Source organism: Osmerus mordax, chromosome 24 (assembly GCF_038355195.1).
Source record: "Osmerus mordax isolate fOsmMor3 chromosome 24, fOsmMor3.pri, whole genome shotgun sequence".
In the NCBI taxonomy this organism is placed as follows: Eukaryota; Metazoa; Chordata; class Actinopteri; order Osmeriformes; family Osmeridae; genus Osmerus; species Osmerus mordax.
The window spans coordinates 9,979,986-10,007,148 of NC_090073.1; the positions used below are offsets into that span (position 1 = coordinate 9,979,986).

The 27,163-nt window shown below is 49.5% G+C and overlaps 2 protein-coding genes across 2 annotated transcripts in view; both read right to left on the reverse strand.

Annotated features, from left to right (window-relative positions):
* The window catches only part of wdfy3 (WD repeat and FYVE domain containing 3), a 37,250-nt gene extending 14,406 nt beyond the window's left edge, over positions 1-22,844 (reverse strand). The window contains 20 exon segments of the mRNA XM_067228520.1: positions 7-123; positions 1,986-2,098; positions 3,003-3,217; positions 3,628-3,720; positions 3,723-3,807; positions 5,876-5,959; positions 6,687-6,896; positions 7,109-7,380; positions 7,471-7,608; positions 7,610-7,664; positions 8,063-8,168; positions 8,532-9,011; positions 9,108-9,274; positions 9,530-9,716; positions 9,925-10,117; positions 10,227-10,427; positions 13,321-13,430; positions 13,526-13,649; positions 13,917-14,127; positions 22,741-22,844. Coding sequence (XP_067084621.1) covers positions 7-123; positions 1,986-2,098; positions 3,003-3,217; positions 3,628-3,720; positions 3,723-3,807; positions 5,876-5,959; positions 6,687-6,896; positions 7,109-7,380; positions 7,471-7,608; positions 7,610-7,664; positions 8,063-8,168; positions 8,532-9,011; positions 9,108-9,274; positions 9,530-9,716; positions 9,925-10,117; positions 10,227-10,427; positions 13,321-13,430; positions 13,526-13,649; positions 13,917-14,096 — 3,130 coding nt within the window. The 5' untranslated portion in view covers positions 14,097-14,127; positions 22,741-22,844.
* Positions 22,845-23,523: 679 nt separating this feature from the next.
* Positions 23,524-26,761, reverse strand: si:dkey-193c22.1 (uncharacterized protein LOC567837 homolog). The gene is made up of 9 exons (XM_067228229.1): positions 26,520-26,761; positions 26,081-26,107; positions 25,843-25,992; positions 25,642-25,762; positions 25,304-25,516; positions 25,120-25,203; positions 24,758-24,899; positions 24,445-24,607; positions 23,524-24,286 (listed from the first exon to the last, which is right to left on the reverse strand). Coding segments are annotated over exons 2-9 (1,110 nt in total). The 5' UTR covers positions 26,083-26,107; positions 26,520-26,761; the 3' UTR covers positions 23,524-24,051.
* Positions 26,762-27,163: the final 402 nt, after the last annotated feature.

Here is a 27,163-nt window from a genome sequence, read left to right on the forward strand (position 1 = left end):
TGCTGCCCTCTGCGGAGCGCACCAGGCTGCGGCTGATCCGGTACTGACCGTTATCCTCCCCCACCCCCGCAGCCGCAAACACGCTGTCTGGCCCGAAGCCCTCCATGGACATGGTCATACTGCCTGGGGAGGGAGGGAGGGAGGGAGGGAGGGAGGTTAAACATTAAACTGTTTATTTAAAGGTTTGTCTAAGAGAGTGACCAAAAGAGCAATCTTTACCGTATCTAAATTCAAAAGAAAGGCGGTTTTAATGAGTGTAATTTGTGTGTTTGGTTAATCCATAGTGGCAGTAGGGAAGAGAAGACACCCTGTAATTAAGAGGACAACACTGGTCTAACAACCAGGAAGTAAACATGACCCTCCAAGGAGGCCGACGCTCGTCCCTGCAGGGGGGGCTTCTCCTCCCCCTGCAGGGGGGGCGTCTCCTCCCCTGCAGGGGGGGCGTCTCCTCCCCCTGCAGGGGGGGCGTCTCCTCCCCCTGCAGGGGGGGCTTCTCCTCCCCCTGCAGGGGGGGCGTCTCCTCCCCCCTGCAGGGGGGGCGTCTCCTCCCCCTGCAGGGGGGGCTTCTCCTCCCCCTGCAGGGGGGGCGTCTCCTCCCCCTGCAGGGGGGGCGTCTCCTCCCCCCTGCAGGGGGGGCGTCTCCTCCCCCTGCAGGGGGGGCGTCTCCTCCCCCTGCAGGGGGGGCGTCTCCTCCCCCTGCAGGGGGGGGCGTCTCCTCCCCCTGCAGGGGGGGCGTCTCCTCCCCCTGCAGGGGGGGCGTCTCCTCCCCCTGCAGGGGGGGGCGTCTCCTCCCCCTGCTCGTGTTGGGGCTGTGTTTGGGTTTAGAGAGGAATGGAACTTAGTCGTGTTAGTCTGTATCCTTACTCAGCCTGGCAATCTCCCTCTGACTATCTGTAATGACCTTTGACCTCTCCCTGTTTCGGCTGCATCCTTTCACCTCTGACGTTGCTATTTACAATGAGTCGATTCTGATGTGCAATTTTGAAAAAGCACATGGTAACTTTTTCCTTCCTTGGGCAAACTGACAAAAGCCGTCGCCCCTGGCAATTAAAAACAGACAAATCCTCCTGCAATCCCTGCCCCTGCCTCGCCCCATGAATATGAATGAGCTCACGGAAGATGAGGGCGAGAGAGAGAGAGACACAGAGAGAGAGAGAGACACACAGAGAAGAGAGACACAGAGAGAGAGAGAGAGAGAGAGAGAGAGAGAGAGAGAGAGATACTCAGAGAGAGATACACAGAGAGAGAGAGACACAGAGAGAGAGACAGAGAGAGAGAGAGAGACAGAGAGAGAGAGAGATACAGAGAGAGAGAGAGACAGAGAAAGGTAATTCTTTGCTGGAGGAAATTGCCTTTTCAAGCTGCCCATCTCCGGTCTTAAACACATTCTCCTCCGAAACCACAAGAGCACTGGTGCCAAGGAGGGAGACCAGGCTGCCGTTAGTTTGGATCTATTATGGGATGTTTCATAATCCCTCCGACTGATACTATAGGAGAAGTTTTCCGTAGACGCCAGGAAAACAAACTGTAACTCTGGAGAATAATCAGTGATCACATTGAGAAGTTATGATCCCCAAATCACAACCCACTACAGCTTCTTCTTGACAGAAAGTTATTTATTCCTAATAAAAACAATGACCTCAGTTACTTATGAAATGCCATTCCTCTGTCCAATAACACAGCAATAATGCTGCAACCACAGCCCAGCCTAAACCACTCAAACACATTCACGTTGTGTTTACAGTTTACAGAAAGCAGTTTGATTAAATTCAAAACAAAAGACAGGCACTCGTTTCTTTGGGGAAAGAGAGAGAAGACAGTCCTCTATTCTCATAAAGATCTAACACACTTCTGATGTATTTAAACAGTTCTCGTTTTGAGGAGTTTGTCCTGGTCTTTAGGGCTCAGGCTGGTTAGAGGTGCTGGTGTGTGGGCCTCTCTAGAGACAGGGGGGGGGGGTGTGAGTGAGGTGTCGTGAAACTTACTCCTCATGTCAGCGTCGTAGCTGAGGGAGCTGGGCTTGTGGACGCGGTACTGCTTCAGAAGCTTCTTGTCCCAGGCTCCACAGTTCAGAGGGTTCCCCAGACGCAGGAACTCCCTGAGGGTCAAACCAGGATGAGACGGGTTCCAGAATGACTGGAAATACGTGGATATACGACATGACATTGTTGCCAAAATACAACATTTTTCCATAAAAAAAAAAAGAAAAAAGAAAAAACTAACATACTACATATTTTTTTTATTATAATCTCAAAATAGTTTTCCTAAATCATGCTTTTGCTTGTTTCATTACAAAGTTAACTGCCATATGTGTGAGCTAGAAAGAAGAGAGAGACAGAGAGAGGGAAAGTGTGAGAGAGTGGAGAGAGATAAACAGAGTAAAAGAAGGAATAACACAATTGTTTGGGGAGCAAAAGATTGACAGCAGAGAGGAGGAGGGGGAGGGGAGGGGAGGGGGGGTACAGATTGACGTCTCCACATCAACATCAGACGCCCCCCCTTCCCCTCCCTCTACTAGCCTCCTCTGAGGGAGAGGAAGCAGGGAGAGGTTGTCATTACCATATGAAAAGGGACCTGGGAGGTGAGAGGACTACCAACCCAGATGACTCTCTCTCTCTGTCTCTCTTCACCCCACCAGACCCAACCGGCCAAGCGGCAAATTGGAACCTCTACAGTGGAAGAGCTCTTTGCTGCGACTTCTCAGAGACGTGTTTCAGTAATACAGAGGCTGAGAGGATGACCTGCCTCAGACAGCCTCTCTGCTGGTGCCCCAGCAGGATGGACTGGGTAGAGGCTTGGGCAGAGGCTGGGGTAGAGGCTGGGACAGAGGATGGGGCAGGGGATGGGGCAGGGGATGGGGCGGAGGCTGGGGTAGAGGCTGGGGTAGAGGCTGGGCAGAGGCTGGGGCAGAGGATGGGGTAGGGATGGGGCAGAGGCTGGGGCAGAGGCTGGGACAGAGGATGGGGTAGGGGATGGGGCAGAGGCTGGGGCGGAGGGCTCACCTGAGGGCGGAGGGCTGCAGGGCCTGTGAGGCCAGCCTCTCGAACATCCTCTGCAGGGGGGGGTGGAGGGGGTGGTCCTCGTCGGCCAGAGCCTGGCTGCAGCGCTGCAGCAGGCGGGAGTGGAGCCCCGCCTCACACAGCACCTGCTGGTTCCTCTCAGACTGCACCAGCTGCTGCAGGATGCTGCCCACCACCAGCTGCAGGTCCAGGGCATGCTGGGAGAGGGGGGGGGGAGGAGAGAGGAGAGAGGAGGGGAGGGTGGGAGGAGGGGAAGGGGGGAGAGGGGGAGGAGGTCGAGAGAGAGGGGGGGGTAATGATTCACGACAGGAAACAATGTGATGGTTTGTTTTTCCCATTAGAACACAACTGAAGTCTAGATAAGACAGTGTCGATTATATAGGTGTAGTCTTGACTGATAATTCACATGTTCTATTACAAGGCTATTCCTCATGCATCATAAGAAGTCGACTTCACAGATAAACCCTTCGAAGACGCGTCACAAACTGCGCTTCACCCCGTCTGCTGGACGAGGGAACAGGAAGTGATGCGTGAGGCTGTGCCTACCTCTGGTTGGCTGTCGGAGCAGATGGAGGGAACAGGAAGTGATGCGTGAGGCTGTGCCTACCTCTGGTTGGCTGTCGGAGCAGATGGAGGGCAGCAGGTCCAGCATGGCGAGCCCTGCCCCGGGGTGGATGACCACCAGGTCTGAGGAGGAGGGGGGTGGGAGGCACTGGCCAGGTGCTGCTTCAGGTCGGACAGAGCCTTGACTGGAGCAGGAGGTCCGGACGAACCATAGTAGCCATGCCTGTGGGGTGTGTGTGTGTGAGATTGTGTGTGTGGCGTAAGTGTGTGTGTGTGTGTGTGTGTGTGTGAGATTGTGTGTGTGTGTGTGTGTGGTGTGGTGGGTGTGTTTAGGTGTTGTGTTAAAAGTAAGACATTGTATTAGTACATTAAAAGGAGAGTACGTTCAATTTCTATCATGAGTTCACCCTGATGTCTGCAGTACTGGCGTGGTGGCTGGTGGGGTGGGAGGGGCATCAAACAGCTGAAGGCTCCTGCAGATCCAGTCCAGTCTACTGGACTGAGTCTTTGCCAAAGCCAATAGCTACTAAGACTGTCCTTTACACTTGGTGTTCTGGGGTCACAGACATCCTCAGCTAGGTCAAACAAAGCTCGGGGGCGAAGCAAACACTCAGACTGTAGGTCTGCAAGGAGCTGAGCGACAAACACTCAGACAGGACTGTAGGTCTGCAAGGAGCTGAGCGACAAACACTCAGACAGGACTGTAGGTCTGCAAGGAGCTGAGCGACAAACACTCAGACAGGACTGTAGGTCTGCAAGGAGCTGAGCGACAAACACTCAGACAGGACTGTAGGTCTGCAAGGAGCTGAGCGACAAACACTCAGACAGGACTGTAGGTCTGCAAGGAGCTGAGCGACAAACACTCAGACAGGACTGTAGGTCTGCAAGGAGCTGAGCGACAAACACTCAGACAGGACTGTAGGTCTGCAAGGAGCTGAGCGACAAACACTCAGACAGGACTGTAGGTCTGCAAGGAGCTGAGCGACAAACACTCAGACAGGACTGTAGGTCTGCAAGGAGCTGAGCGACAAACACTCAGACAGGACTGTAGGTCTGCAAGGAGCTGAGCGACAAACACTCAGACAGGACTGTAGGTCTGCAAGGAGCTGAGCGACAAACACTCAGACAGGACTGTAGGTCTGCAAGGAGCTGAGCGACAAACACTCAGACAGGACTGTAGGTCTGCAAGGAGCTGAGCGACAAAGCAGCTGGCGACCAGGGGAGTCTGAGGTCGGAGCGAGTTAGGAGCCAATCACAAGCCACTGGGAGATTCTGATGTGAACGAGTGAATAAGCGTAGGGCTGGTTGTTTAGACAGGCTGGTGTCGAGTTAACCTCCCTGCACCCAGCACCTGCACCCAGCACCAATCAAGACATAATAGCCACAGGATGAGGTGTTGATTATACAGCCCCCCCCCCCCTCCTCCACCCGCCCCTCCTCCCCCCTGGTGAGTTCAGAGCCTCAGAGGCAGGAGTCAGCAGAACTGTCGGAGGAGAGGAGGAGGGTTGGTGTGAGGTGCCTTCAGCAGGGTGAGGTTAATAGTAGAGCAGCTCTACAGAGATGAGAGGGTTAGGGTTAGGGTCATGGACAGGTCATGTTTGTATGATGAGATGGAAGAGGAAGGGAGAGGGTGGTAGAGAGAAAGAGACAGAAAGTTGAACAGCCAGAGAAGAGAAGAGAAAGAGGGAGAAAAGAGGAGGGTTGCCTGTAGACATGCATGGTATTCAGAGTTCCCTTTAAAGGATTTCAAAGGTTGAGCCTCGGGTTTGGGGAGGGGAGGTAGAGCTCAGTTCTAACTCCTTGCCTGCAGACAACTTCTATACAGAGTCACAGAGACAGGGAGGGAGGGAGGGAAAGAGGGAGGGAGGGAGGGAAAGAGAGAGGGAGGGAGGGAAAGAGAGAGGGAGGGAGGGAGGTAGGGAGGGAGGGAGGGAAAGAGGGAGGGAGGGAGGGAGGGAGGGAGGGAGGGAGGGAGGGAGGGAGGGAGGGAGGGAGGGAGGGAGGGAGGGAGGGAGGGAGGGAGGGAGGGAGGGAGGGGAAAGAGGGAGGGAGGGAAAGAGGAGGGAGGGAAAGAGGGAGGGAGGGAAAGAGAGAGGGAGGGAGGGAGGGAAAGAGGGAGGGAGGGAAAGAGGGAGGGAGGGAAAGAGGGAGGGAGGGAAAGAGGGAGGGAGGGAAAGAGAGAGGGAGGGAGGGAAAGAGGGAGGGAGGGAGGGAAAGAGGGAGGGAGGGAAGGAGGGAGGGAGGGAGGGAAAGAGAGAGGGAGGGGAGGGAGTGCAGAGAGCAGTAGCTACCTCTTCCTGGCGAGCGCTGGCGTGCCCCAGGGGGAGGGCAGGGAGGTCTCGTGAGTGAGGCAGGGGGGCACCTGCTCCGCACGGCTGCACACACACACACACACACACACACACACACACACACACACACACACACACACACAGACACACACACACACACACACACACACACACAGACACACACACACACACACACACACACAGACACACACACACAGACAGACGTGTGTGTGTCAGGACAGACAGAGAGGAATTTAGGGGACACACACACACACACACACACACACAGGAGCACACACGTGCAGAGCAGACCCCAGACGCACAGCCAGGCAGAGCCAAAGGTTAGAGGAAGAAAGAGAGAGAAAGAGAAATAAAGAAGGAAGCTGTTAGAAAGTTGGAAAGAGAGCAGAGCTGGCAACACCAACAGTCTACTGCTACAGCACATGCAGGGTGTGTGTGGGTGTGTGTGTGTGTGGGTGTGTGGGTGTGGTATTCAGCGCTGCAGTGTGTAAAGCATGTACACACCAAACTGCTAAGTCAGAAGTGTGCTTGGCCTTCATCATTGTTTGATCGATCAGGGAGGAACTCAATATCCACTGTGAAGAGGTGAGCTGCTCATGTACAGATGCTAGCTGCTTCTGACTGGGACTGGAATAATCCAGGACTACGTCCTAGACCAGGACTACATCCTAGACCAGGACTACGTCCTAGACCAGGACTACGTCCTAGACCAGGACTACGTCCTAGTCCCTGTTCTCTTCCCTAACAGAACTGTCCTTCTCTAGTCCAGGCACCCGGCCGCCCCACTGACCTGTCGAAGGAGTCGGTGGCCACTTTGTACAGATAGATGAACAGCTTGCTGCAGTGTTTGAGGGTGGGGCACACACTGTCCCCAGCCCCGCCCCCCGGCCCACCCCCTGGCCCCGCCTCCTCCTCCAGCAGCCTGAGGAAGGGCTGGGCGTTGGAGGGGAACACGGCCGTGGGCCCCAGCTTCTTGGCGTCTGAGAAGCAGCCCAGCAGCCTGGGGAGGCAGGGGCAGAAGGAGAGACACTGTGAGGGGACAGTCACACAAACACTCCACAAACACACAGCCACGTTCAACTTCCAAACCCTTATCATGTGTCTGTAATTCCCACCTTTCACTTATTAACAGAACGTGACACTGCTGGTATGAACAAGACAGAGGGGCTCCAGGGAGCGTGACGGGATGTTGAGGAGGAGCTCCTCGCTCACCTGACGGCGTCCGCCAGCTTCTCGTACTGGATCTCCGAGCGGAAGAAGTGGGAGTTAGCGGGCTCGTAGCGCATGGCGGCCGTGAGCGTGCAGAACACCATGTGCAGCAGCTCAAACAGCTGGTTCTGGTTGGAGCGCTCCCAGCCGTGTCCGGCGGGCAGGCACAGCGAGCGCTCCAGGGCCACCAGCAGGGACGTCACGTACACGAAGCCCCCAACCTTGCGGAACACGGTGCGCGTGCGGTGGCTCTCACGCAGCACAGAGAGCAGGGCCTGCAGGGGTCAGAGGTCAAGGGTCATTAGAGCAGCGTGAGTGTGTGTATGTGTGTGTGTGTGTGTGTGTGTGCGTGCGGCCCTCCCCACCCTCAGGATGTCGGTCTTCAGTTGCAGCTCTGTGGAGGGGGCAGAGTGCATGAGGCCCAGCAGGGTGCCCATGTCATCATCCCCGCTGGGGGACAACACCAGCTGCTGGATCACACGCAGGGCCTGCTCACGACACTGACGGTACTATCACTATGTTGTGGACGCACCGGGCACCACCAAACTCCCTGAACAGACTGGAGAGGGAGGGAGGGGGAGAGGGAGAGAGGAGGGAGGGAGGAGTAGGGGAGAGAGTTCCAGGTGTCTGGGGGAGTGAACTGAGGACTGAGAGCAGATCAGACGTTCTGAGGAGACTGGAAACTAAAATGACTCATCACATTGTGCCTGCCTCCATTCTCCCCTCAGGGAGACAGAGAGAGAGCGACAGAGAGAGAACAGAAGAGAGACAGAAAGAGACTATGAGAGAGACTGAGACAGACAGAAAGAGTCAGAGAGAGTGTGTGTGTGTGTGTGTACGGGTTCTCAAACAGGCCTGTTGGCACTTTCTGAAAGAGGAAGCTTTTGGGAGTTAGAATGTGATGAGAGAAGGAGCGGGGTTGTGAGAGGACAAAGGATGTGTGTGTGTGTATGAGACCCACCTGCGTTGGTGTTAGACCCCTGTAACAGTACAGTCAGTGTCTCCATCACCAGCCAAGCCAACTGCTTCTGTTCATCTGCTACAGTGTTGTTCTTAGAGTCACCTGAAGAGAGAGGGAGAGAGAGGGGGGGAGAGAGTGAGAGGGGCGTGAGAAACAGGGTGGAAGAAGAAAGGAAGGAAGGGGGAGGGGGAGGGAGATGAGGAAAACAGAAAGGGGGAGGAGAGTAGGAGAAGAAAGGAGAGAGAGGAAATGGGGCCAAAACAAGCAGCCCTACATTAGCATTCCCCTGAACAGCCTGCATTCAGTGGGCGTTCTCTCAGGAACAGTGTGTGTGATGTGGGAGAGAGAAAAAACATCTCAAAAACATCTTTATAAAATGTAATAATGAATCAAATAAAATGGTTCAACCCTGCGCTCGGGGGTCCCCCAGCCCCCCCAGCCCCCCCCAGCCCCCCGGTGACCCACCTATCTCGTGGTTGACCCCGGCAGGCTGAGTGGCGGGGTCTTTCAGCATGGCTGCGTACTTGTGCAGCAGGTTGACCAGCACCTCCAGCAGGCCCACCTCCCGCAGCACGTCGCTGAACACGGCGTCGTGCCTGCTCAGCTTCAGCAGCGTGCGTGTGGCCGTGATGCCGCATGCCGGCGCCGCGCTGCCCTTCAGCAGCACGCTCACGCTGAACAGCTCCTTGCAGGGGACGTAGTTCAGGCTGAACACCACAAACTCCAGCAGCTCAAAGTACTTGGGCTGGGCCTGGGGTACGCGGCCCACCTTATCGGCCAGCTGGGACAGCGTGTGCTGAGCCTCCAGGATGAAGTAATTGGCGGGGTCGGCGGAGTACACGTTGCCCACGGCGTCCAGCAGCGTGCGGGCCAGGCGGCTGGTCTTGGCCCGGAGGAAGGCGCTCTGGAGGACGCAGAAGGCGTGGATGTTGCGCACCGTGTGGCCTGGAGGGGAAACACACTTAGACACCTCTTCAGACACCAGCACTGAGGCACAACACAGGACAGTGTCCCAGCGGGGGTGGGGTCTGGAGGACTGACCTTTCCCAGAAGGCTGTGGGAGGACGAAGCCAGGAAGCAGGAAGGGTGCTCCGGTGGTGAGGCCGGCCGGTTTGAGCTCGCACACCCCGTAGGTGGTCAGACAGGTCACCAGGCTCACCAGCTCCTTCAGCGCGTCCTGAGACTCCTCCTCCTTAGCCTGCTCCAGCCTGGGGGCCCGGGGGGAGGAACAGGGGTTCAGATCCAAAGCTCACATTCAGCCCGGTGGGGAAGGGCTAACGTATGGTTTGGTTGCTAACGACAGGTAGTAGGACTGGTTTACACCCCACACACATTACACATGATAAACACACTGACATCATACAAACACCCTACAATACACACATACAATACACATCATACAAACACCCTACAATACACACACACAATACACACACACACACACACCCCCCTCCTCTCCAGACCTGAGCATGAGGTCTTGCAGGAAGGTGTAGCCCTGGCAGAGGCGGAAGTCCTCCAGCAGGGTCTGAGACACGTCGCTGGAGTCCTTCAGGAAGCAGGACAGACCAGAGAACATCTCCACCATCTCCACAGCCGACAGGTCGTCTGACTGCTGCATGTTCTGGATGCACGTGGCCAGACACTCCTTCTCTGTGGAGGGAGAGAGGGAGGGAGGGGAGAGAGAGGAGGGATGGAGAGGAGGGATGGGAGGAGAGAGAAGAGGGTTGGAGAGGGGAGGGAAAGGAGGGATGAGAGGAGAGAGAGAGATGGAGAGGGGAGAAACAGAAACCTGTTTACAGTTAACGGTTGACAGTTTCCGGGCCATGTGCAGCGTGCGTGCGGGCGGAGGCCCTCGTACCGTGGATGTACTTGAGGACGTTGACGCTGAGGCCGTGGCGGGAGATGGAGGTGAGGACCTCCCCAGCGCTCCTCCTCCAGGGCAGGTTGTGGGGAGGACACCAGGAGGTGATGGCGCTGAACAGCAGCTGCAGGTCATCCTTCTGGGCCAGCTCCTCCGCAGGAGACACAAAGCTGCACAGCTTCACCAGGATCTGAGGAGCAGGACCAAGCATTGGGTTTCCCAGAACAACAGACAGAGAAAGAGAAAGAGAGAGAGAGAAAGAGACACAGAGAGTGACAGTTCTCATATCTCCCTCTCACCTGTACAAAGACCTTCTGGAGGAGTGCTCTGCGGTCAGCCAGGGGCAGCTCTGGTGGGGTCTGGGGGGGCTGGGTCTGGGGGGGCTGGGGGGGCTGGGGGGCCACTGGGGCCTCCACCATGTGGGGAAGGTCGAAGAACAGGTAGAGACATTTCACCAGCGTGGACGGCACAGACATGGTGGTCATACAGTCCACTGTTTTCTGTCGGGATGGAGAGAGAACACACTGATTACAGAGATGCAGTCTACAACTCATCTTATTCAGGGGTTTTGCTTGGGTGAAAACCTAATTGAATACAGAAGGATGTATGCAGAAACATAAGTTGCAGTAACATCCACATGTAGTTATTATTCAGTAGTGTTTTGTAAAGCTGGATGCTGAAAGGTGTCTGATATAACATGTACCGTGTAGAGACCAAGACTAAACCTTCATTTGTATACAAATACAGGGGAACAACTTTAGTTAAATACACACACAGAGAAGTATCCTATCTCGTAGTGGTAAAGGTATAAAGGTATGAAGGTAAAAGTATCATGTTAATAAGGTCAAACATGGGAAGGTTTATCTCATACACCTACAACTCCACAGTGGCCTGATATGAGGAGGACAGTTCATGAAAACAATAGCTGATTGTTGTAAATGGCTCACTAGTCTACTTTGGACTAGAGCAGATATATGTTGATTCAGTCTGTGTGTCTGTGTGTGTGTCTGTGTGTGTGTCTGTGTGTGTGTGTCTGTGTGTGTGTGTCTGTGTGTGTGTGTCTGTGTGTGTGTGTCTGTGTGTGTGTGTCTGTGTGTGTGTGTCTGTGTGTGTGTCTGCATATGTTTACGTTCCATTCTGCAGACAGCTGAGACTAGCTTTTTGCCAGTTCTGTCACCTGCACTGGTGACAGCTCTGTGACACTAACGAGACAGGCTGTCCCATGTGTCCCGTGTGTGGGGTGTGTGTGGTGTGTGTGTGTGGTGTGTGTGTGGTGTGTGTATGGTGTGTGTGTGTGTGTGGTGTGTGTGTGGTGTGTGTGTGTGTGTGTGTGGTGTGTGTGTCATCTCTGTTTACCAAGGCAGAGAGACTCTGAAGTAGGGCCGGCATCGGGCTATTTTATGGGTATGATTCACACAATCAAATGCACACTCTCCCACACACACACACACACACACACACAACCTCTCTCAGTTTCTTTAACACCCCCCCCCCCATCACAGTTGCCAGAAGGAGGTCTCATCTCTGAATCACTGCAATCAACACAGGCCTGCAGGACTGAGGAGAAAGAGAAAACAACTATCCCTGAGCTCAGACGACGAGAGGGGAGAGGCAGGGGGGAAGGGGGGTAGAGGCAGGGGGGGGGGATAAGAGTAGTCAGTTCTATAGGAGCTAAACTAGTCAGTTGTACAGGGGATAGACTGTCGTGATGAAGTCATTCTCCCTGTGGGTCTAAGCCACACTAGTGCCTGTGGAAGGGCAGCTGAAACGACAGAGTCCTATTCCCATATGTGAGTGCATGTGCTTGTTTACAGGGATTCCTCCCAGGGGAGGAGATGGTCTCAATGGTGATGATGGTGGAGATGGTAGCAGAGCCCTATGAATCCTCCCACCTCTCCCTCCCTCCCACCTCTCTCCCTCCCCTCTCTCTCCGTCCCTCCCTCCTCTCTCCCTCTCTCCATCCCTCCCTCCTCTCTCCCTCTCTCCATCCCTCCCTCTCTCCTCTATCCCTTCCTTCCTCCCTCCCTCCCTCCCACCTCTCTCTCTCTCGCCCTTCCTCCCTCCCACCTCTCTCTCTCTCGCCCTTCCTTCCTCCCTCCCTCCCACCTCTCTCTCTCTCGCCCTTCCTTCCTCCCTCCCTCCCACCTCTCTCTCTCTCGCCCTTCCTTCCTCCCTCCCACCTCTCTCTCTCCCTAGCCCTTCCTCCCTCCCTCCCTCCCTCCCACCTCTCTCTCCCTCCCTCCCTCCCTCCCTCCATCCATCCATCCCTCCCTCCATTCTTCCTCCCACCTCTCTCTCTCCCTTCCTCCCACCCACCTCTCTCAGGTCAAGTTCACTCTACCGTGCAGGACAGACAGAGAGGGGATCATACCTATCTGACTGTGGCTCTGTTACAGAAGGAGAGAGGAAGAGAGAGAAAGGGGAGGGAATGAGGGATGGAAGGAGGAGAAAAGAACATTCATCTGTTACTGGACAGAACGGAAGCTGGAGGGAGGGGTGGAGACGGGGGGGGGGTTAAATATAGACAAAGCAGTGTCCATCTGGGTGCAAGCTCAGACGGTTCCTTTTTTTCTTCGCAGACGATGTCGGAGATCACAAGCGAGAGAGGGAGGGAGGGAGGGATTTAGGATTCAGAATGTGTCAAAACAAGGATAAATTGGAGGGGAGTGCATAAGGTATGTGGGGCATGAAGGGTGCTCTGAGAGAGAGCGAGAGAGACTCTCCATTGTTGCCACTGACGTCACAGTAAGAAGGCCCTTTGTTTTGCACACAGGACACACACACAGGACACACACAGGACACACACACAGGACACACACACAGGACACACACAGGACACACACAGGACACACACAGGACACACACACAGGACACACACACAGGACACACACACAGGACACACACAGGACACACACAGGACACACACAGGACACACACAGGACACACACAGGACACACACAGGACACACACACAGGACACACACAGAGGACACACACACGATACACACACAGGACACACACAGTACACACACACAGGACACACACACAGGACACACACACGATACACACACAGGACACACACAGTACACACACACAGGACACACACAGGACACACACACAGGACACACACACAGGACACACACACAGGACACACACACAGGACACACACAGGACACACACAGGACACACACAGGACACACACACAGGACACACACACGATACACACACAGGACACACACAGTACACACACACAGGACACACACAGGACACACACACAGGACACACACAGGACACACACACAGGACACACACAGGACACACACAGGACACACACACAGGACACACACACAGGACACACACACAGGACACACACAGGACACACACAGGACACACACCTGTCCAGAGGAGGCCAGCAGGTTGATGGTGGTCAGCAGCATCCAGCCTCGACTTGCCTCCTCACTCTGGTTCACCTCCAGGAACTGGACTATGGCTCTGCTGGCGGCCTCTGAGGACACACACACACACTGGTTCACCTCCAGGAACTGGACCCCGGGCACTCCTGGTGTGTGTGTGGGGGTGTGGACCTGGACCCCGGCCTACCTGTGGACTTGTTGGAGGCTCTCCTCCGGATCTCGGTGACCATGAGGCGAGACACCTGGGTGGTGAACTGCAGCAGGTCAGAGAACTTCTCTGTCATGGTGGCAGGGGGAGCGTTGCCGAACACCTGGGGAACACGGCAGAACGTCAGGAAGAACGTCAGGCAGAACGTCAGGCAGAACGTCAGGAAGAACGTCAGGCAGAACGTCAGGCAGAACGTCAGGCAGAACGTCAGGCAGAACGTCAGGCAGAACGTCAGGCAGAACGTCAGGCAGAACGTCAGGCAGAACGTCAGGCAGAACGTCAGGCATTATACTCTAGGGAAGCCGTGGGAAAAGGAGCAGAAAGGGGCCGTCACACATCATAAATGCATATAAACCAAGAATCTCCTCACCCTGTTGAAGACAGGCAGCATCATGTACAGCTTCTCTTCCTGTTCCTTCTGGGTCATGTGACGAGGCGGGTGGCAGAGTTCAGAGAAGAGGCGGCGCAGGTGCATGAGGCCCAGGGCGTTGTCCTGAGGGCTGCACTCCTCCTGTCGGGGCCGGCCCATAATCCTCTTCACCATGTTCATCTTGAGGGGCTTCGTCAGGACACAGCCAGCCCTGCCGAGGGGGGTGGGGGGTGGGGGGGGGGGGGTGGGGGGGGGGGGTGGAGGAGGAGGAGAGAAGCAAGGAGATTTTTTATATTTGAGCCCACATGTATTACCTTAGCAGACCACAGGTTGGGAATCGCTGATCTAGAGGAAGCTCAACAAAATACCGTCTGGTTGTTAGATTTTAACTCTTGAAAAACTGTGCAACTATAATGAAAGGGAAGCAACGAAGAACAGAAGATCTGCTCCTGTGACGAGGTGAGCGGCAAGACAGCAGCTCACTGAAGGAGAGGAGAGAGGACGGGTCAATATGTCGGCGGACATTGATCGTTGGTTAACAAGAGAGACTGTCAGGTGATACTCCTGCTCACCCAGCTTCTCTCTCCTCTCTGCTGGGTCACATGGATGTTGTTTTCTGCCCAGCTCCCCTCATCTCCTCGTTCTGACGACCACAGCCTGTTTCTCTGACAAGTCGACTGCTCCCTGACAGACAAACTCGGTCCATGACATCGCTGTCGCCACTGACAAACACCCACACGGACTACTGTATCTTAGACAAAAACTGCCAATGAAAATGTATCATATTAGGTTTATTTAATGTTAAAATATATATATATATATCCTGTTTGTTTGTTTAATGAACAAGTCTACTGAGGCAGAGCACATATCTCCCCTCCTTGCTCTCCCTGGTGAGAAGCTGGGAGTACACTAGCCTACAGGACTCCAACCCAACGCTGTGATGAAACTAAACAGCAAACGTGTTTACCATGCCTTGCTGCGATACATCACTTAATGCCAAACTATCCTTTATGAAAGGGAGTCTCCACAGGCTGGGCTAGACTCAGTCAGAAGTCCACGTTAGAAACACGCACTTCTGCAAAACTGTGGGGGTTTCCTTCCTGCACCTGAACTTTCCAAGCTTGGCTGAGTCAGACTGCAGAGGATCTATGTAGCAGTCTTTTGACTGTCTCTGCTGACGCCTGTCCAGACCTTCCAGAGCTTGTTCCTGGCCAAACCTCACAGATCAGCTTTCCCTGCCCAAACCCTAACCCAAAACAAATACAGAAAACAAAGAAAACAGGCTACATAGGGTTCTGTGTTTGTGAAGTTCGGATCAGCAGCCACATCGGCCTGCATCTGTGTGGAACACCGCAAGAATCTGCAGGACGGGATACTTCATGAAAGTGACATCAGATTAGGCACTCAGTTTAGGTCAGCTGGAACTACGCATGGGGAAAGAGAAGTACTGAGTTACAGCACCGTAGCAGCTGTGGTTTTCCCTGCGACAACACTACGGTTTAGATCTCTTTCCATCCCTAATGCACTGTGGCCCTAGCCTGGTCCTAACCAGACTCTCCTACATTTCATTTGTACAGAGAGTCTGGCCTCGTTCCATTGACGAGCGTTGACTTCCTTGTAGGCGGGTACTCTGTTGAAGTTTAAAACTATTGGATCTGCCCAGAGCCACTCTGATCTGCCATAACCAATCGCTAGCGTTCGCCTTAGCCAATTCCTTCACCACTACTGTAACAGAGCTAGCTGCCGTAGCTGGACAATCAAACTGTTCCCGAACCCTGTGGGGAGGAGGGCCACAACATCATGGCCACCAACAAAACTCAGCAAGGATTGTTCTTGCTCCGGCTTTAGCTTATGGATATTCGGCACTGTTGCCACAACGGACCGAATGGCTTCGCTCGCATCTTTCTCCGCCGCCATTACGAAACTACAACACAAACTAGCGCACGACAGCCACTCCCTCTGTTCGCTGATTGGCCGGTAGAAAATTAACCGGAGACATCTGACTTACTTACCTCATGGCCAGACCTAGTACAGAAGCAAAATCAAAATTGAGCGGAAGTACGTAGGACGGCAGAGCCAGGCTACTGTGACCCCACTGTCAACTAGTTGCTGTAGGATACTGGATCAGTCAGTGTGGCCAGTGAGAAGCTGAAAGCATCATGATTTGACTGCTGCTCGATGGAGCGCCTACACTTAAATTGGTGGTCCACGAATGCATTTTTCGCAAATGTGCAAAGCATGACAGCTTTCACCAAGTGAGGCAACTTTCACATCAGTAAACTCATTATAGATGTGAGTCCTACTTACTAGTACTTTAGCTACAGCAGAACTGCTGTGGAAGTTTCAGCCTCTCTGTGAGAAAGAAGCTTGGAGATTACTGAAAAGATTTAGGCTGCTACATTTGAAGAGATCAAAACTGCCAGCAAATTAAAAAGTTAATTGTGCCTAGATTAGTGAATTTGAAGACCTGGCTTAGTTTAATTCTACTAAATACAGACTAGTGATTAATTTAGGTTAAAGAGTGAACTGTTATAAATGTTGAACTTGTTCATTAACATGCACTGATATCAAGGCATATGCTGCAAATAAACAGGGCCCAAAGTCACCCAAACCTTTAAACTCTTCCAGGAATTAAAAACAGGAACTGAACTCTCAGAAACTGTTTGAAAAATACAACCAGAGCATAAAGTTAGAAGCTAATCAGACCTCAAATCCACTTCTTAGGGTCTGTGTTCCTTGTCTAAGCAAGCATGAGATAGTTTTAGTCAACATTCCTTATTGTAAGAGCTTACTAGCTCTGCTAGTCTGAGATAAGGTGGAGGGTACAGGCCTAGAAGAATTTTAGGACAAGACAAACAAAACCGAAAGCCTGCACGTTGCGATAAGAACAGGCCTAATTGGGGAACATGACAGTTGGCAACATCAGCAGAATAATGGCCATCTTGAATCGGTGACTGTTCTGTCACTTTAATACATGGTGCAAAAGAAACCAAGCCATGAATGTTCACACTGCACCAACTACAGACTAAAGTCCTCCGAAAGCAGATGTCTTGTCTGAGTCAACAGGTCGTGTCCTGACACAGCAACATCAACACTGCTTATCCTCACTGACCCTTGATACACACTACTATTACTACTACTACACCCTAAGGTGACCTAGAATGTTCAACGGATGTGACATCCATAAATCTTGCCTGTGTTCCATGCGCCTGCTTCCAAGAGTGCAACAGGCACCGACTAAGTAGTTTATAACAGGACACTGAAACAGTTAGCACCAGCCGAGATAAGGGAGTCACTTAAGACACACTTATCACTAGATTAACCTAGGTGTTACAAACGTGAGGACAGCTAGGCTATCTGCCAGCATCCTTACAGGCGGGTCTGTGTAATTAAATAATATGAAATGACATGCAAACCAATGTGATCCAGATGGCAGGGATAGACCGAATAAAAAGTGTCGGGGACATATTTGCCGTTTTTAAAAAGCGGGCGTAATGAAAGCGCATGTCCCTGCCTCGCGTTAGCGATCTGCACATGCTCAGATGAAACTAGACGGCACGGACCGAGCCAGCAACATTCAGGAAAGAAGAAATGGCTGAAAGCAGAAACTGTATCTGCACGACTAAAAATATCCACCTGACACGTAGCAGGACCCCGAGTTTGTTCCGTTTCAGACCACCTTCCAGCCAGACAATAGACGAGACACAATGGGCTCCGTAGAAACCACGGTCTGTTTCTCCAAAGCCTTGGGAACTGTTATAAGGACCTCCATTGAGCTGACTCGCAAGAATACTAACTATTGAAAAAGATTGCTTGCTATTCTGCTTGGTACTCTGCTAAATGCATTACATATTTGCCTATTCATCCTTGTAGGCTATTGGTTAACAATGCTAGTCTATGCATATGGTTGTTCATAATAACAATACCCTTTGATTGATGTTAGTCTGCTAGCACAAGGCCTAGCTCAACAATATATCGCTAATCCTGGAACACAAAACATTGTAGACGGTGTGTAATGCAGGTCTTCTGACAGACAAACTCCAGATTTGAGCTTTTTGAGTCATGAAGCCCTGAGGGGAAGTGAGCGTGAGGAAGGAAGGACAGCAGAGCTCAAGCCTCACTGGGCCAAACACACGACCTGCGACCCTGGGACCACGCCCGCTAGCGGAGGCCAGGGGCCGGTGGGAGGCCAGGGGCCGGTGGGAGGCCAGGGGCCGGTGGGAGGCCAGGGGCCGGTGGGAGGCCAGGGGCCGGTGGGAGGCCAGGGGCCGGTGGGAGGCCAGGGGCCGGTGGGAGGCCAGGGGCCGGTAGGAGGCCAGGGGCCGGTAGGAGGAGGAGCCTGGAGTCTCTCCTCACCTCCAAAACCACCTAGACTGCTCGGTGACTGTGTCATCTTCAAAAACGAGGTCTTGGTAGTAGTGTTGTTGTTGTCTTCCTGAGATGAAAAACAGTATGTTCCCAATAACATAATTTAACTGAATTAGGGGAGATTAATCAAGAACATGGGCCTACACTTAAATATTTTTTTTTCTATTACAAGGAAAACTATTTTTAGTACCATTGTACCAGGCTGAATGAAAACAATAACTAAACAGTTTCCGTAAACAAAACAAAATCCTTCTTTGTGCCAAGAGAATAACATCAATCTATTCGATGCACAAACTCATTGATAACAGGCAACAACCATTAGAGGTACATGACGAAGGGCCGTAACGTCCGCTCCTCAACCGAAAGTTACAAAGATAGAATTTGCCCTCTAGTCTTTTCAAAGCGCCATCTTAAAAGGACGCCAGCTTCAGTGAGAGTCTGAAAGAGCGTTGTTAGCACAAACCCCTGTGAGACAGAAGCACTGCTCTGGAAAATCCTCTGACTCTTCAAAGGTTTGACGTTCCTCCGGAGAGGGTTCTGTTCTGTTCTAACCCTAACCACACAAAAGACGTCTCACTCCCTAACTTGGAACAGGCTAGGAACTACACGGATAAAAACAAACTGCTCGCAAAAATCAGTAGCCTACATCTTCGGGCTGTTGTCAATGGCTGAGATGCAAACGTATTTTGGTTTCTACCACAAAGACCCAAATTATGGCTCGGTACAAGGAAATCTGGTATCCAATCAAATTGATTATTGCATACTGTGGAACGCGTGATTAGGCATGATATCAACTCATGCCGAACACGTCTGGCCTGATTCAGTGATAGCAGGTTCCTTATTGGATTTATATTCAGGCTGTGAATCAACTGCCAAGATACTCCTGTCTGGCTTCCAGCTTAATCATTTTCTAGGAAAACTGTGACATTCCACACATATACCTGAGGCAAATAGTTCGAGCGCTTGAAAATGGGGCAAATGGACTGAAGGAATATGAAAACATGTTATGGGTTCCCAGGAGAAATGCTCTAGGCCTCTGATTTTGATCTGTAATGCCAATGCCAAAATCTGTAATTTAATTCAGATTGCAGGTTCACCTACACAACATGAAAAGGATGAGGCCTTGATTAAGTAATACTACTTCAAATCTTTTTATATTTGAGATTCGTCTTCAGAAAACTAATCGTTCACAATGTCTAGTTTAAAGACACCATAACACAGTGGTTCTCAACCCTGGTCCTCAAGTACCCCCTGTCCTGTATGTTTTAGATGTTTCCCTGCTCCAACACCTGATTCAAAAAATTGTCATTAGCAGGCTTCTGCATAACTAGATAACAACCCATTCATTTGAATCAGGTGTGTTGGAGCAGGGAAACATCTAAAACATTCAGGACAGGGGGTACTTGAGGACCAGGGTTGAGAACCACTGCCATAACACATGAACACAGGCTCCTGTACAACACAATTACACAGAGATGGGTCATCAACAGTCGACACAAAAAGTTACACAAATTGTACTGCCAGATAAAACAAAATAACACACAGGGTGAAAAATCTGAGGAATACATCCTTACGAACAGCTACGTCAAGGCACACTTGACGTCGAAAAATCTATTATAAAAAAATAAATCAGTTTCACAGTCATTGAAAAAGATATTTCATGTCGAGCATCTCACTGGACATCTCACTAAGCAACAAACCATGGTCACCGCGGAGACAAGCTCGTCAACAAACCATGGTCACCGCGGAGACCAGCTCATCAACGGCTCCTTTTTTTCCATACCTGCTGTTTTCCCGGTGCCCTGCCAGCATCTCAACACGTCACTGCCAAGCGAGAGAGAAACAATCCACACACAGCAAAACACCTCCACCGATTCCTCCTGACCTGGGATGACAGTATAGCTACAGCAACGACAGTTGACGCCGGTTAGCGTTTATTTTTACGAACGAAGGAAGGACCACAACAACAGCAAAAATGCATCGCTCGTTGGAAGGAGTAGGTGCGCCCGAGGTCTGTCTGTTTCTGAGCCAGGGGCACTGTGTGCCAGCGCGAGGCCAGCAGGGACAGGCACAGCTGATCCGCCCTGTCACCAGCTATCCACGGGGGGGCTGTGGCCCTCGTCACGCCGGGGGAGGAACGTACCATCTGGGCCTCAGGGTGGGGGGGTGGGCACGACTGCTGCCTCGAGCAGGCATCATTAAAAATTCATTTAAATGAGAAGCCATTGGGTTTGTACAGTGATTTCATTAGCTTTGCAGGGAGAGGTTGAGAATAATTTTGCCCGTGCAATCATAAATCAGGACCACAATAGGTAAAATAGCAGACTGCATGAAACCAAGTTAACTTCGGATTTAGACAAGATGATTTTCTATGCTTCACACAAGACATTTCTGACTCTTCCAGCATAGCAACTGACACATTGGCCCTGCTTAAGAGGCAAGCTAGGTAAACGTTGCCACGATGAGAAAGAATGTAGACCTATTCTCTCCTTCTCTTACGCCATGCCCATACCCTGGAGCAGAGCAGCATATCAAGTATGTAAATTGAGCGAAAGACACTTTCTGCGGCTTCATCATCCGCAGAAAGACCTGTTGTACCAGAGGGCTTTTCCATTCCATCTCCAGATTCGATGACAAAGACTCTGACTTTCCCTGAATAACTAATGTTGTCTATTAAAGCTTAGCAACACTGCTCCTCTCTCACAAACAACAATGCATATAGTCTTCTCTGAAAGTCTGCATAGCAAAAATGTAATCATAAAGAGTGGCAAGTGCATCAGAATTCACATTTTCAGCAACCTCTTTAATGATACAGTTAACCTGGCCTAAGGAGTCCTGCAGGACAGGGAGACAGGGACATTAGCAGTGCCCTTGGGCTGCAGCACAGACACATCATGATAAATCAATGAGGGGTGTACTTACAATACTAAAAGCTTTTTGCTAGTATTTGTCTTTGGGGTTTTTTACTCAACTATTGTCAGTTAGCTTGATGCTCTCTTAATCATTGATACCAGAGTCTCTGATAAGATCAAACAAAAACAGTGGGCATAATACTAATCATCTAATCCCTTGGGTCAACACCAGACAGTACCCTCATTTTAATGTTCCAATAGCCTAATCTTAAGGAAGGATAATTTGTGCTCCACATTGCGAAAATGTCAATTTAATGTTGTTTTGGAATACAAACATCCTGATGAAGGTGTGACGTTGCTGATAAGTGAACATCATCTCCACTCGTCAACAGAGTGGGCATTTGAATCCGTGACATCACACAGAAACTGTAAACACCCAAATGTAGCAATGTGCACAATGACCCTCACTACTGGTACCAACCTGCAGGGCCTGTCGCTGTAAGGTTTTCGAACCGTTGTCTTTACTTGACTGAGAGAGATGCTAATGGATGCTGTGAGTTACTCAATGCAATTTGTTCCTAATTTGGAGACAATCTTAATTAAAACTGTGCCACCTGAAATCAAACATTTTACAAATCACCTGTCTGAACCTACTGTCTCAATGGAAGTGGTCGTCATGCGAGTGGTGTTAAAATAAAAATTTATATTCTGTAGCTTTCCTTGAAGCCAAGTGCTTAGCATTACAAAATGTAACGGGACTTCCTTACGCTCCAGGGTTCATTTAGTATTTTGGACCGCTTACGTATTTTTATTGGATGATATCCTAACTCACATTAGCTAACTGCATATTTCTGTGTTTTTTTGGAACAGAAACTGGTCTTCAATGGTGACCAGCGGCAGTGGTAACTTGCTATCGTGCCAGCAAGAACAACGCAATGGTATTTCAGTGAGTTGGCCAGGCCAGTGGATGAAAATGTGCTACACAATACATGAGTTTAACAAATGGGTAGATAGATTAAAGGTTAAAACAAAAAGGCACAACTGTCATGGCACCAACACAGCCAGATGCATAGATGCCAACTGTCTATCAAGCAACCCTTCTGCTATACAACATCCCAACGTCCAATTTGTGCTATCCTTTAAAAGACAATGGGACGGTTGATGTATAACCCACAAATAATTAATTATCAAAAGCGCAAGTCATTTTATCGATCGATTTGGCCTCAACTGGCCTGCTACTGTACCGGTAAAAATCCAATGGCAAATTCTCACAGACAAGCCGACCCTGATTCGTAAACTAGCTCGCCAGTTAGCACGATTGTTGCTAGTTGCTGTCTATAAAACTACCTTTTCTCTAATGTCAGTGCGCATTGACAGGTCACACAATCAAATTGAAACAGCAGTCAATTTAAATGGAGGAATTGTGCGTGTTTGGTATCATTTGGTACCAGCTGCATATTCAGTATTTTGACTGATACGTCGGAAGCCAGACAACGAAAGCCTCCGTTCTAGCGAACGCTTTACGAGCTAGCTAGCCTAGCACTAGCATTATTGCTAACTAGTAATGCATTTCGGGTTAGCCTTCCTACCAGTCGTCGACTTACCAGCGAGTTGAGGACAGCTACAGAAATATTCCAGAAGAATGGAAAACGGCGAATCCGGCAAGTATCAATAGACCCCTCCTTGCCCTCTTTCATCCATATATCACAAATGATGCCATAATCCCAAAGTGGTTACAGCTCTGTCTCATTCTGATGGTGGCCATCTTTAATCCTCACATCCAAACAACACAAACTCGTCCCAGGTCCCAACGCTGCTCCCTCCTGGCGTTCAAGGATCCACACCTTCACCCCAAGACAAATACTGACACCTGGTGGACACACTACGATAGACTACACATAGGCCGATGTTGAGTATTGACACGTCTGAGAACGCATGAAAATAAATAGGCTGTGTTATTAATTTATCGATTTAAATTAATGTTTCCATTCCTAAATTCATATTAAACATATTTGAAACATGTTTTATGTAAGATGCGCTCTTTAGTGCCATATTCGAACAGTTCACTGCTTTTACAACACTTTAGAGTAAGTGAAATATCAAGTTTCAAAAGGTTGAAAACATATTTTCCAAAAAAGGTTTTGCAAGCAAAGTATCGAAAGGTAACAAAAATAATCACATTATTTTTTCAGGCAAAACAACTCTTAACGTCTTGCTAAGTTGTGAATATATTTACATCTTTAATGAGCAATAACTGATTTCTGAACTGAGGTTGTCTGGCGATTTGTGTTTATCAATAGAAAAAGATAGAAAATGTAAGTATGCCAAATATGAGGTGTAGTACTGTATATTATACAGAAATAAAGAAACGTTGAAAACATTTTAAATTGTGACTAGTTTTGTATTAGTTAATTTCAAATATTCAATAAACAGTTTTTAAGTACAGATTTAGAAAATGATTGACCTAGAGTTCATGAACATATTATTGTGTGCCCTCAACCATGATGCATGCAATCAACCCCTGTAGAAAAAGGTGAGAAATCTACAGAACCACCAAGTAATTTCCCAAAGTCAATACTGTTGATGATTCACATGATACTGGCCGATAATAATAATACAAAGTCGTCATGATATTATCTGCAAAGGCTGAATGCTGAATTTCACACCCTGCTAACTTTAGTAGATCGCTCTGTTAAAAGGACACCCCTTTATCAGTTGGTAAGATTTCACGGTCGTGAATCAAGAAGAAACATTAAACATTCAATAAAGGAATCATTATTGAAATAAAACCATGGTTAATGAATATAAGTCAAGGCTAAATTCAGTAGAAGTTTGAGGTATTACAACGATGTAAACAATGAAACGCACGGCACATGATGAGAAGAAGGTTTTTTGTATGTGGAGTGAGTGGTACTTCACCAGGCTCCCACCAGTTTGCAGTGTTCCTGCTTGAGGCAGCTGTATACGGTGGGGTAGAAGTGTCGGTCCGGGGCCATGAGGTCTGTCACGATCTCTGTGTGGTCCATTTTAGGCAGCAGGTAAAGGGAAACTCTAATGGACAGCGAGGTGAGCAGCTCTGAGAAGCGTATGGAAGATGCCTCGGGGACGATGATGTCGTTGGTTCCGTGGAGAAGCGAGAAGGGAGGGACTCTGGGGACAATGAGGATGATCAGCTAATCAATCAGCTAATCAATCAGCTAAAAGATCTGGCTTAATTTTTTTTAAATACTAATACGGTAGAATAGGTAGAGTATACTGTACACAAACAGACACTGTTAAATGAGCTGGTGATGTTGGGGTCATCTCACCTTTTCAAGTTTTCCTTGTCAAATTCATTCAGGATATGTTCAGGGGAATAGTAGGGAAAGTTCTCCGTTCCATTCATTGCTTTGTGCATGGTGGAGACGAACTCCACAGCTCGAGTCTGTTCGTGTTCGTAGTGGTCCATGATGTTGTACACCCCGCTCAAACCTGGAGGGACAACCCAACGGGAAGGAAAAGTCAAAACTCCTAGTCATTTCAAAGTCATTCATCGCAAACAAAAACACAAAATTCACATATTTTGCAGACATAAAACATGGTGAAACTCATTCGTCTGTATAAAGCGAACAGCATGATTACCAATAACTCCTCTGATAGCTGTTATGACCTCCAGCTGTTTTCCTGTCTCTATGAACAGCTCTTCTCTGCCTTCTATAAGAAACAGCGTAGCGAGAGTGGACAGGTGGGCACCAGCGGAGTGCCCGATCAAAACCACCTTGTCCTTCACAAAGGAGAGAAAACCAAACAGACACGTAAGACAGTTGAGAAGTTACAATGATCCTCACATATTTGAATATGTATACATGCTGTGTATATGTATTTTAATTTCCAAATTCAAATTATGTTTTGGTTTTGAAGTCCTATCTAAGCCGCTGTTGTTTTCTCTCTCATTTTAGTTTTTTAAAAACTTAAAAAAGGAAAAATAGACTATGGAGACTTACTTGATCAAATTTGAACTTGTGTCCGTTTTCTCTTGTCCACACTAGGCAGTCAGCAATATCTTGAATCATACACAAAACATTCCCCTAGCAATATACAAAGTTAAAACCAGTCATTTTTTACTCTGAGATTGACAAAACTCGTTGTCAGCATTCACAGCAAGGTGACTGCAGCCTGGACTCTTACCTTTGGAAAGGTACAATAGTCTGGACAGATAACAGTTGCACTCAGCTCTTTAGCCATCTGCATGGCCAGGAGACAGTAAATAGCTCTCTCCCCTGAACCCCACGCTCCTCCATAGATGAATACAATCACAGGTGCTGGCTTGCATCCTGGCTCACCCCCAGTAGGAGGGTAGTACAAGTCCAGTTTGTTCTCTCTGCGACCAAAGGTGATACCCTGGGTAACGACAAGGAGACACAAACACAACTCAAGTGGAGAACTGACACAAACTGTAATCAGCAACGTGGCACAGACTCTTCTTATCACGACGCGAAACCTTCAGAGGATTTCCTGAAACATACTTTTTCGTAGTGTTTGCGGTTCTTGTCGTTCTTGTACCATGACTTCCACTGAAAGTACAGTTTGCCGTATTGTAGGTACTTCAGTGTCTCCAGAATTGCTCTGGTCAAGCAGTAGATTCTCCTGGATGAGTAGGAAAAATGCACGTTGGTGTGAGATACCAAAAAAAACTAACAGTGTAAGTCAACAGTATAGGACAGTACCTTGGCTTCAGTGCCTCAATGTACTTCTTATAGCCAGGCTTATTGGGCCACCCATACATCCACTGGGCAACCAATGAGATGGAATATGGAATGCCAACCAATAAAGCACCTGCTGCCATGGGCAAGGAAACATGGTATTTCAGCCCAATCCTGGAGATGGAGGGAATAGTCAATTACTGTGGGAAATAGTCACGAAATGCTGATTTAATTTCATTACTGGTTAGAATACAATACTTACATTTTGTAGCACGATGCGATATGTTATCTGTTAAAGGAGACATTACATTACATTACAGCTCATCCATTCTCAAGTGATCAATAGCTGTAGGAATATACGCTGTTGGCTGTTAATCAATTACGCTATTGTATCTGTTGTGGGATAGCGTTAATTAGACTCAGACTGATCTGTCTTGAGCTGTCATCGACTGAGACTATGATGCAGCTACCGTACTAGGCAGTGATGGTTACGTAGTTACTGTAACACTGAAACGATTGACATCATGACCTACCAGTTTGTGTTATTTAACCATCCCCTTGGAGTGAGTTTATTGTGAGCGCTGATGACACAAATTAAATAACAATAATGTATATGGGTAAGCTTGCTGAATCCTCACGTTATGCACCCGTTGTATTAATATTCAGGCCTTGACTATAAAGCATTTTTAGTCGTTACTTACCGTACAAGACGCGTTGGTTGTATTGAAGGCAAAACGAAACAAACAATTTAAAATGTAAAAAGCTTCGTAGATTCTCTGAACGCTTTATTTGTCATATGTCAAGGTTAGAAAGCAGCCGAACTGGATCCGTCAGAAAAATGAGCATTCTATCAAATGTGTTGTCTTGTGTAAGCTTATGTAGTCGCAATTCAACTATTTCTATATATTTTTCGTGTTTTAAAGGTTATTATGTCATTCTGTGCCGATTTCAGGTTTTAGTAAATCTGGGTGCCGGTGTATCAAACGGTACCGGAAATCACAATCGAGTACAGTGAACCACCATACTGTACACTTACTCTTTTTTGATTGGTGCTTCATCCTGCTGCCGTGTTGAAACATCCTGGATTGGTGTTTATTTTTAGGGGGTGGGACATCGAGGTAACGTACTTCAGCCTGATTGGCTGTTTATGCTATGACCTACACCTACTACAGGCCTGTTCGCCAGTCCTGAATTTTGTCTAAAACAAGGATTTAGCATGTTGATGGATCAAACATACACGTGTGCAAATAAAATGCGTGCAATTTCCCCCGTTGATGGACTAAATTAGTAAAGAACAGAAATCTACTGTATAGTGAGAAGTTTGTAAACCAATGCTAGTTACACA

Coding starts and splice junctions, on each gene's coding strand:
- si:dkey-193c22.1 (XM_067228229.1), bottom strand. Junction 25,763..25,842: donor ATTGAGGCACTGAAGCCAAG/GTACTGTCCTAT, acceptor CTACTCATCCAG/GAGAATCTACTGCTTGACCA. Junction 25,517..25,641: donor ACCGCAAACACTACGAAAAA/GTATGTTTCAGG, acceptor GTCGTTACCCAG/GGTATCACCTTTGGTCGCAG.